The sequence below is a fragment of the Aegilops tauschii genome, chromosome 5, assembly GCF_002575655.3.
Source record: "Aegilops tauschii subsp. strangulata cultivar AL8/78 chromosome 5, Aet v6.0, whole genome shotgun sequence".
NCBI lineage: Eukaryota > Viridiplantae > Streptophyta > Magnoliopsida > Poales > Poaceae > Aegilops > Aegilops tauschii.
This window is the reverse complement of record NC_053039.3, coordinates 285,908,921-285,918,260: the sequence shown is the minus strand read 5'-3', so window position 1 is coordinate 285,918,260 and position 9,340 is coordinate 285,908,921. Positions and strand designations below refer to the sequence as shown.

General features: G+C 50.1%; 1 protein-coding gene across 1 annotated transcript; it reads right to left on the bottom strand.

Annotated features, from left to right (window-relative positions):
• Nucleotides 1-1,991: 1,991 nt before the first annotated feature.
• On the bottom strand, nt 1,992-5,887 carry LOC109773893 (protein C2-DOMAIN ABA-RELATED 11). Its single transcript, XM_020332624.4, has 4 exons — nt 5,704-5,887; nt 5,455-5,589; nt 4,321-4,416; nt 1,992-2,461 (listed from the first exon to the last, which is right to left on the bottom strand). Exons 2-4 carry the CDS (start codon nt 5,584-5,586, stop codon nt 2,174-2,176), a joined length of 516 nt encoding a protein of 171 aa, XP_020188213.1. The 5' UTR covers nt 5,587-5,589; nt 5,704-5,887; the 3' UTR covers nt 1,992-2,173.
• Nucleotides 5,888-9,340: the final 3,453 nt, after the last annotated feature.

The window sequence follows — 9,340 nt, the reverse complement described above, 5'->3', positions numbered from 1 at the left end:
GCCTATATATAGGAGGGGGAGGGAGGGCAGCCGCACCACAGCCCCTGGCGCCTCCCTCTCCCTCCCGTGACACCTCTCCCTCCCGCTTGCGCTTGGCGAAGCCCTGCCGGGATCCCCGCTACTTCCACCACCACGCCGTCGTGCTGCTGGATCTCCATCAACCTCTCCTTTCCCCTTGCTGGATCAAGAAGGAGGAGACGTCGCTGCTCCGTACGTGTGTTGAACGCGGAGGTGCCGTCCGTTCGGCGCTCGGTCATCGGTGATTTGGATCACGACGAGTACGACTCCATCAACCCCGTTCACTTGAACGCTTCCGCTCGCGATCTACAAGGGTATGTAGATGCACTCCTTCCCTCTCGTTGCTAGTAAACTCCATAGATGGATCTTGGTGATGCGTAGAAAATTTTAAATTTCTGCAACGATCCCCAACATGCCTTCCACGGCTTCGGGCACTCACGCCGGAATTGCCCGCGCTCGCCGCGGTTGTAGCAGCGTCCTCGCCACTTCCCTCCGTCGCTTGAAGCCGTGCTTGCTGCTCCGTCGTCGTCGTGGTCGCCGAAGCCGCGCCACCCTGCTGTCGATGCCGCGCCGCCCACTGGGCAGCCGTCATCATGAGCTGTTCGCCTGCGCACTCGCCGCCGGCCTGCACGCGCCGCCTCGTCTGCTCCTCGAAGGCCTTCAGACGCCCGACGGCCTCCTCGAACGCCATCTCCTCCATATTGCAGAACTGCTCGATGCCGGCGACCACTGTGTATAGCTGATCTGACACTGTGTCGAGCAGCTTCTTCACCATGGCGGCCTCGTCCAGTGTGGACCCGAGCTGCACGTACCTCGCTGCCATGTCGTTCACCTTGCATGCGTATGCGTCGAGGTCGTCACCGTACTCCATCCGCGGGCGGTCAAACTCACCTCGGAGAGTCGCGAGCCGCGCCGCCCGCACTCGATCAGCACCGAAGAAGCGAACCTTGAGGGAGTCCCATACCTCCTTCGCGGTTGGCTTCGTCGCATCAGCAGGTCCTCCGACAGCGCGCCCAGCATCGCCACCCGCGTCGTCTTCCTCTTGCCAGTGTCGACCGCCGCGCCCTCCGCCGGTGCCATCGCACACCACAGTCCCTGAGCATTAAGGATCGCCTCAACCTTGATGGCCCAGGACGCGTAGTTCGTCGGCATCAATGGTGGAACTTGCAGCGACATCGCGCCGCCGCCACCGTACGGGACGAGTGACATGCCCGCCGGTGCTCACCTCGCAACCGAAGCTCTGATACCAATTGTTGGTGTCTACCCTAGCCCCTAACTCTGTCTCTCTCCGTAGCGCTCTTCTACTCTCTCTGATGCGCTCGAACGACACGAGGAAGAAAGGAGGAACAGGAAGGACACAGGAGACGCGGTGGTGTTTTACCCGGCGCACGAACGCCGCTGCCACAACGGGCAATATTACAAGCAACGACTCGAGACACACCCATTACAACGAGCTCCATAGGGGTCTTATACCCAGGGCCAGTAGTGGGCACGACCCATGCTCCCACCCAGTCCAAGCGCTTGATCCGGCCCGCTCTGGCCGTTCCCACGACGCACGGGGATCGCGCCGAGCCCACAACAGACACGGACACACACACGCCCGCACCCTTGCTCTATCTACGCACGCACACACGCAACTCAGACCTGTCCTGTACACTAGTCGGACACAGGCCAGACTATGCCCAGACTGTGAACTAGTCGGACCATGGCCAGACACACACACGCATACCACGCACCCGACGTGTCCCATGCGCGCACACACACGCACACCCGACGCAGTCGCCGTGGCTTATTGCCAACAGCTCTGCCTCTGGGAATTTCTCAATCAAATCGCTCTATGCTAAGCTAATGAAGGGCATCGCTCTCGAGGTTCAAACAAGTTTGGAAGGCTCGTGTGCCTCCTAAAATTAAGGTGTTGTGGATGGTCATTCGTAAGCGCTTACCGGCTAGTGGGTGCCTTATGCCCTTATCTCTAGAAAAAAAAAGAGGTCCCGTATCCTCCTTATATCTAAGAAAAAATTGTTCCGTTAAGAACTGCCTGAAAACTTCAGATACATAACAGACAGTAACAGCAGCACACTCACACAGACATGCAACAGCTCCCTACAGTCCTACACCATCGTCATCGCCGTCTGATCTACCTGCGGCAGCTGCGTCACGTGGCGCCGGCGTCGATCCACTTGACGGTCACGAAGAGCTCCCCGGACTCGACGTCGCGCAGCCGCAGCCGGGAGTCGAGCACGATCTCGCCGTCGGCGTAGGTCACGAAGCTGTCGGAGAGCAGGCAGTTGTCGGCGGTCGGCGCCACCTTCCGGAGCCTGGTCTCCCCCGTGGTGAGCTTGAGCGCGCGCCGGAGCTTCGTCGCGGCCGCCACCGGCTGCAGGTCGATGAAGGCGTGGCCCATCTTGTCGTCGTACTTGAACCGGTCCCGGTCGAACACCTCCTGCCAATACCAACGGGATCACGCACGGTTGTTCAGTCGACCAGGCCAAGAAGGTTGTAATGTCAGTTCAAAGTAGCCTTAAGGTTTTGTTAACTCTGATGGTATTTGGTTCACAAGCTAGCAAGAAGTGTCTGAAGAAAAGTTTCGGTAGCTGGGCTGCTGCTGTAGGTGACATTTCTTTGTCAGGCCACTGTCGCTGTCGTTATGCCTGATGATGACGAAGCTCGAAAATGATGTTTTGGGGAAAACTATCTGCTCAGAAAAACAATGCAGAATCACAGATGCCGATGAACTCACGCTGAACGTACTGTCGATCAACATCGGCTGTGCAACTTGTACTGAAAATGGAATGGTTGGTAAAACCTCGGGCTCAACGGTTCAAGATATGTCTCCCAATGATGCTACACATCTCTAGCATACCCAGCACAAGCAAGTCGCCACACGCACACCTCCATTGCAGTAGTGTGAACTAAAATCACGACAATTATTTTGGAACGGAGGGGGTACTAATTACTGGTGGTAATCATTACTAATTTACCAAGGGATTTGCAAGGAGCCACTCCAGTAACCGTATCTAGCTCCAGACACTGACCATCTAGGTCTACTTGAAATCCGTCTCGCAATGCTCCAGAGACCTATCTAGTAGGGATGAAAATGGAGTGGAAACTTTCCGTTTTTCCGGAGGAAAAATGGAAACGGAGAGGAAATATGAAAACGGAAACGGAAATTTGCAAAACGGAAGTGGAAGTGGAATTTTTTATGCGGAAACGGAAACAAAAACGGAACGGTGTTTTCCGGTGGGACAGGCATGGAAACGGAACTTTCCGTTTTCGCGAATATGAAATTTCTGTTTTTACTATAGACCTATGGCTGCTTTGTAGTCCAACCACCAAACAACACACAATTATACAATGAGTAGAATGGATCATTTGAGCCCAACTTCTACTACCACACATGTACTCAGCTTGACCCTATACACAATTGTCCACTACTACTACAATACTACGCTAAGTTGCTAACATAATGATATTATTTTGTAGCCATGTTAACAATTAATTTTGTTTGTGTTTTGTGGGTTTCTCTATGATTCAAGGGTTTTTAGGTTCCGGTCAACGTCCATTTCTGTTTCTGTGTCCGCTTTGTATCCGTTCCGTGTCCGTTTCCGGTAGTATTTGTTTCCGTATTCATTTCCGGTGTTTCTGTATCTGTTTCCGCTTCTGCAAAAATATATGAAAACAAATGTGGTAGCACTCAGTTCCGTCCGTTTCCGCTCCGTTTTCATCCCTACTATCTAGTTGGTTAGAATCCATAAAATGGGAGAGGAATACCCAGCGAGAGGTCTAGACAGGATTGTCTAGTTTAACTTTGTGACATTTGACCAAAATACATGTGGTTCCATCAATTGTACTGGCAAAAAAATGTTCAGCAGCAAAGAAAATACGCCACACGCTCAAACGAGGGTCAAAGGAAAGTCTCAGCTTATAAGGGGAAGAGGCCACAAGAAAAATTAAGGCCACATGCTCTCTATTCTTTGACTGGACCTCCAATTTTCTTTGACACCATACGGGATTAATTTATGGGACTGCATATGCTTGTGGACTATTAGTTGTTAGTAAGCATTGGTCTGTTCACACTTCATGTATGTCTTATACAAGCAATATATGCTAGACTTTTTGTCTTCATGAAGATGCCGACAAACGAGAAAGACTTGCTAATAGAAAAAAGAAACATATATATGATGCTTATTCAGAGCTGAAACATGCTTCCAGGAAGCCGAAGGCATGTCAAACGCAATCATACTAGTCAGGTTCTTTTATTCGAAAAGGAAACCGATGGGCCAAAGAAACATGGCAACTTACAAATTTGATGATCCCTAGAGGTTCCCTGACGGAGAAGACCATCTCTTCGTTCCAAACTGGATTGAGGCAACTGTTGATGACTTTTGTCTTTGCACTCTGCGGGTAAAAAAGTAACGAATAACGAACGGTATTAGAGGTCGACAAAGGACATTGTCCACCCATAAAGAAATGCACACTTGCTTGATAGATTTCACACGTACCAAACCAAATTACTAGGTCAAAGTGAGATATTCTTGTAACATACGTATATAGCACTATTGAGTGGCGACTGAGAGCTCTCAGTTTTTATATATGACCGGCAGCAGTATACATAGATAAGTATAAAACCATTCAATGAGCCTCTTGCAAGTTAAGAACTTTTCTTGTTTGCTGACATCATTGAGTATTCAGTGTCAGCAGTTTAGGGTTTTCTCATCATAATCTCACACTCTTGCTTTTGAACTATACTTTTTCTTAGAAAATTTGAAATGTGGACATGTGGTCAAAACGAATAATAAATTTGGTAAAAAGGAAAAGAGACAGACCCAAGTTGAAGCGAAAACGCTTTGGAGATGAAGGGAATAAACAAGTGAGCATTGGCATTGATAAAGGATGAAGAAAATTCGCTTCAATCAAATTCAAAGGTGCCACCCACGAAGACAGATAAACATGCGTGTGGCGTGAATGTCGTCGTTATTACATGATTAACAAATGCGCGAGTGGATTTGGCAGCGTACGATGTCTGAAAAACCGAAAGTTGAATTGGCTGGTAAAAAAGAAGGGGATTTGAGTCGTAAACCGCATTATTAAGAATAAAACTTTTGACAAAATGTTTCGCTTTAGGCGGGCAGTTGGATTTATTTAAGATTGATAAACACACTTGCCACTCTCTTCACAAGATTCTTTGCTTTTACTTGTATAGATAGTGAAATTATGTGTAAGAATGGTTTAACACAAGGGCGCAGAATTAAGTATAACATGCCGACCGACAGGCCAACCAAAACAATGTTCAACTTCAACGTTGGACCCAAGAGAAAGCACGTGCTTGGACTATCTCATCTGTAAAAGAGGTGAATCGAGCAAACAGAAGGCACTAGAGTCCATGTACTGTTGAGTAGGCGCTCAACTCAAGCAACAGAGTTGGCTGCTACTGACCTTGTCTGCGAGGCGGACGACGACGTAGGGGTCGCTGGAGGTGAAGTCCCTGATGGCGAGGTTGGTCCCCTGCGCCACCACCACCTTGAGCACGCCGGGCCTCGCCCCCCTCCCCTCCGCCTCCTCGCTCATCCTCTGAACGCAAATCAAACCAGTTGGCTTCACATGTGCTACTGAATAATCACAAGAACCGGGGAAGAATCGACCGATTGTTTCCGTTTATGCAGAGAGAGGAAGGGTGAAACCTACCTTGTCTTGCCTTGCCTTGGTTGAAGAGTATGTATGCTTCTGCTGGGCTCTTGCTCCCTCTCCTCTCTTCTGCCTGCGGTGGTGCCCTGCTTGTGCTTGTGCTTGCTGGTGGAGTGGTGAGGGGGCGGGGGGTGGGTGATGCGTTTGTTTGTTTGCTTGCTCGTTCCTGTGGGAGAAGACGGGAAGGGGATTTAAGGCAGAGCTGGCAGTGGAGCCCGCGAGCGAGCGAGCGAGCGGAGTTGTCCGGCGCAGAATGGACGGACGGGGTATGATGAGTAGACTCGGTCGGTCTCCTGTCCGTATCACGGGCCCGAACCGGACGTGCGTGGTGGGCGGGCTCGCTCCTCCTCCGGTCCTTGTGTTTGTTGCCCACGCCCAGCAGCTCCTGCCAGCGGTCAAATCCCGGACCCAGTCAGTGGGGAGCAATGGATGGCGTCCACACGCTCTCGGCTCGGCTGGCTCTACAGCCCAGTCAGTCTTCAAGCTCCTGCTGCGTTGCTAGCGCGACCAGACCATCTTTGTTTTGTATACGTACGCCATCTCATCCAACTCAGTCACATGTACTTAAAGAAGAAATAAGGCAATTCTGCATATAATTGCATCCCTAAGGCCGTGCCGCAAAGCGTAAGTAAATGTCTGGACCACAGTGCCCGGATCAACTTTAGCATCCAACGTGGTGCCGGACGGATATGTTCACGATGATAAGTAAACAGACAGTTTTTTGATTAAATTAATTCATGAATAAATCATGAGCATGATATGGACAACATTGATAACACACTGATTACGATCTAACAGAGCATGTACTACGCACATAATAGAAACATCTACGCATATCGCTAGTACTGCTACAACAGAAAGAAACACGAAAGGGATAAGCGATGTATACCCTTCAATCGGCCACGCGGCGGCGGTGGCGGTGGCAGCAGCCGCGACATCCTCGGCGGCCTTCTTGTCGGCCTCGGCCTTCTCAGCGGCGGCACGGTCGGCGTCGGTCGACATGGTGATGACGAAGGTGATGCGGACGTAGATGAACAGAAGCGAGCAGTCGCGTAGTCGCTACCCAAAAACCTAATCGCCCCTCTCCCGTACAGGATCCGGAGAGGCGGGGTTTCGGAGGCCTGCTCTCCCGTCAACCGTGTACGCGGTGAACGGGATGGACTCGCCGACGGCAGCAGCAGCAGAGGAACAACGTGGGCGTGGAGGCGGAGATGGAGATGCGTTCTGTTTTCGCGGCGGCTAGGGTTGGCAGCGCCCCACATATATATGTGCGGCCGCGCGTGGAGAGACGTGGGCTGAACCCACGTCCAAGTCGGTAGCCCATGATCCGACGTCTCAGATCGTGGCCCTACCTGCTAAAGACTCTCCGTTCCTGACCGGCAAAAAGAAGCGCATAGGAGTGAGCTCGGCTCGGCTCAATCCCGCAACCCGCGGCGCGTCGTGACGAGGCGTGGCGAGGCGAGCGGAGGAGGAGCAGTGCGCGAGGGCTTCTTTTCTTCTCAAGCTCCAATAGCATGAGGGAGAGAATCCCTTATAAACCACTCCAACTCTCTTCCACTAGCGGTATGGGACTAAACTTTCCACCACCTTGTCATGCCACCTACATGGGCCCTTAGAGTTTAAATCTGAAATTGTCATATGGGCTCTAGGCCCATCTCATATTTCAACAATCCCCCACCAGATCTCAGGGGCCCACTTGTCCTTTGTTCCAAACGCTGTTTTGATATACCAGCATCTCAGTGGAGACCGATTAAGGTTGAGCTCCACCTAGACCAAGTAGTTACACTCCTTCACAACTGAACAATGGACTATGCCTTGAATTGTCAGTTTGGCGTCAAGAAGTGTCACCACAAGTCTTACTGATACGAGGCTGCCGAAGGCCGACCCCTCGGGTGGAGCATATTAGTCACACTCCTCACCTGTTCATGAGCTTGCTAGAGATCACCCTAATCTCATAGAATGTGACCAGCAGTCGGGCTCATATAGGTGTGTTACTCCAAGATCACTCTGTAGGATAGCATCTTGCTTATACATATAAGCCATGGAACACATTAAGACAGTAGTCATCCTTCCATACAGTTTCCGAGAGTATTGCATCTCCAACGGAGTGGGTTAGTAAAGTTACTCTCCTCAGTTCACCACTAGCTTGTTTTCCCAGGTCCTACTTCACGGGATCTCCGATCACATAGGTTGGGTTACTACCATGGCAACTCATGTGGGTCTCATACCCATCTCCCTTGATGCGCTATCTATCACAACACGTGATAGCCCTTTAGTAAAGGGATCTGCCAGATTCTTAGCCGTTTGAATATAATCCAACGCTATCACTCCGGAGTTCCTCAATTTTCTGGCAGCTTTCAATCTCATTCTTATGTGTTTGTTGGACTTCATGTTGTCCTTTGAACTCTTCACCTTGACAATAACTGTTTGATTGTCGCAGTTCATAAGGATGGCCGGAACCGACTTCTCAACCACTGGCAAGTCCATCAACAGATCTCAAAGCCATTCCGCTTCGCCACCCAATGTGTCTAATGCTGTTAATTCTGCTTCCATTGTCGATCTTGTTAAGATCGTTTGCTTGCAAGACTTCCAGGAAACAACACCACCTCCAAGAGTAAACATATACCCAGTTGTGGACTTCATCTCATCAGCATCAGAGATCCAATTCGCATCACTATACCCTTCAAGTACCGACGGGTATCCGGTATAGTGAACTCCATAGTTCATAGTACCTTTCAGATAGCGCATAACTCTCTCAAGAGCACGCCAATGTACATCGCCCGGTTTGGAAACAAATCGGCTCAGTTTGCTAATAGCAAATGCGATGTTAGGCCTTGTTGCGCTCGCTAGATACTGGAGTGAACCAACAATCTGAGAGTATCTCAATTGATCTATGGCTGTGCCTTTAGACTTTCGAATCAGCACACTAGAATCATATGGTGTTTGAGATGGTTTGCAGTCCGAATATCCAAAGCGACTCAACACCTTCTCAACATAATGGGATTGCAGAAGTGTAATCCCACCCTCATCATCTCTCAATAGCTTGATGTTCAAGATAACGTCAGCCACTCTAAGGTCCTTCATCTCAAAGTTCTGAGATAGGAAAGACTTAACCTCCTCGATCAACTTGAGATTAGTTCCAAATATCAGTATGTCATCAACATACGAACACAGTATAACTCCTTCGCCCCCACCATAGCGATAGTATACACATTTGTCGGCCTCATTAACAACAAAGCCAACAGATGTCAACGTTTAAGTAAACTTTTCATGCCATTTCTTAGGCGCTTGTCTGTGACTCCCCCGATTTGACCGTACACTAATCATGCACACAAATGTGTACGATCAAGATCAGGGACTCACGGGAAGATATCACAACACAACTCTACAACATAAATAAGTCATACAAGCATCATTATACAAGCCAGGGGCCTCGAGGGCTCGAATACAAGTGCTCGATCATAGACGAGTCAGCGGAAGCAACAATATCTGAGTACAGACATAAGTTAAACAAGTTTGCCTTAAGAAGGCTAGCACAAACTGGGATACAGATCGAACGAGGCGCGGGCCTCCTGCCTGGGATCCTCCTAACTACTCCTGGTCGTCGTCAGCGGGCTGCACGTAGTAGAGGCACCTC

What these genes read in the sequence shown, in the direction of transcription:
- LOC109773893 (XM_020332624.4), bottom strand. Translation starts at nt 5,586, where the DNA reads ATGAGCGAGGAGGCGGAGGGGAGGGGGGCGAGGCCCGGCGTGCTCAAG. An exon ending in TCGTCCGCCTCGCAGACAAG is followed by an intron (nt 4,417 to 5,454) that starts GTCAGTAGCAGC and finishes TTTTACCCGCAG; the next exon opens with AGTGCAAAGACAAAAGTCAT. An exon ending in CTCTAGGGATCATCAAATTT is followed by an intron (nt 2,462 to 4,320) that starts GTAAGTTGCCAT and finishes TGGTATTGGCAG; the next exon opens with GAGGTGTTCGACCGGGACCG.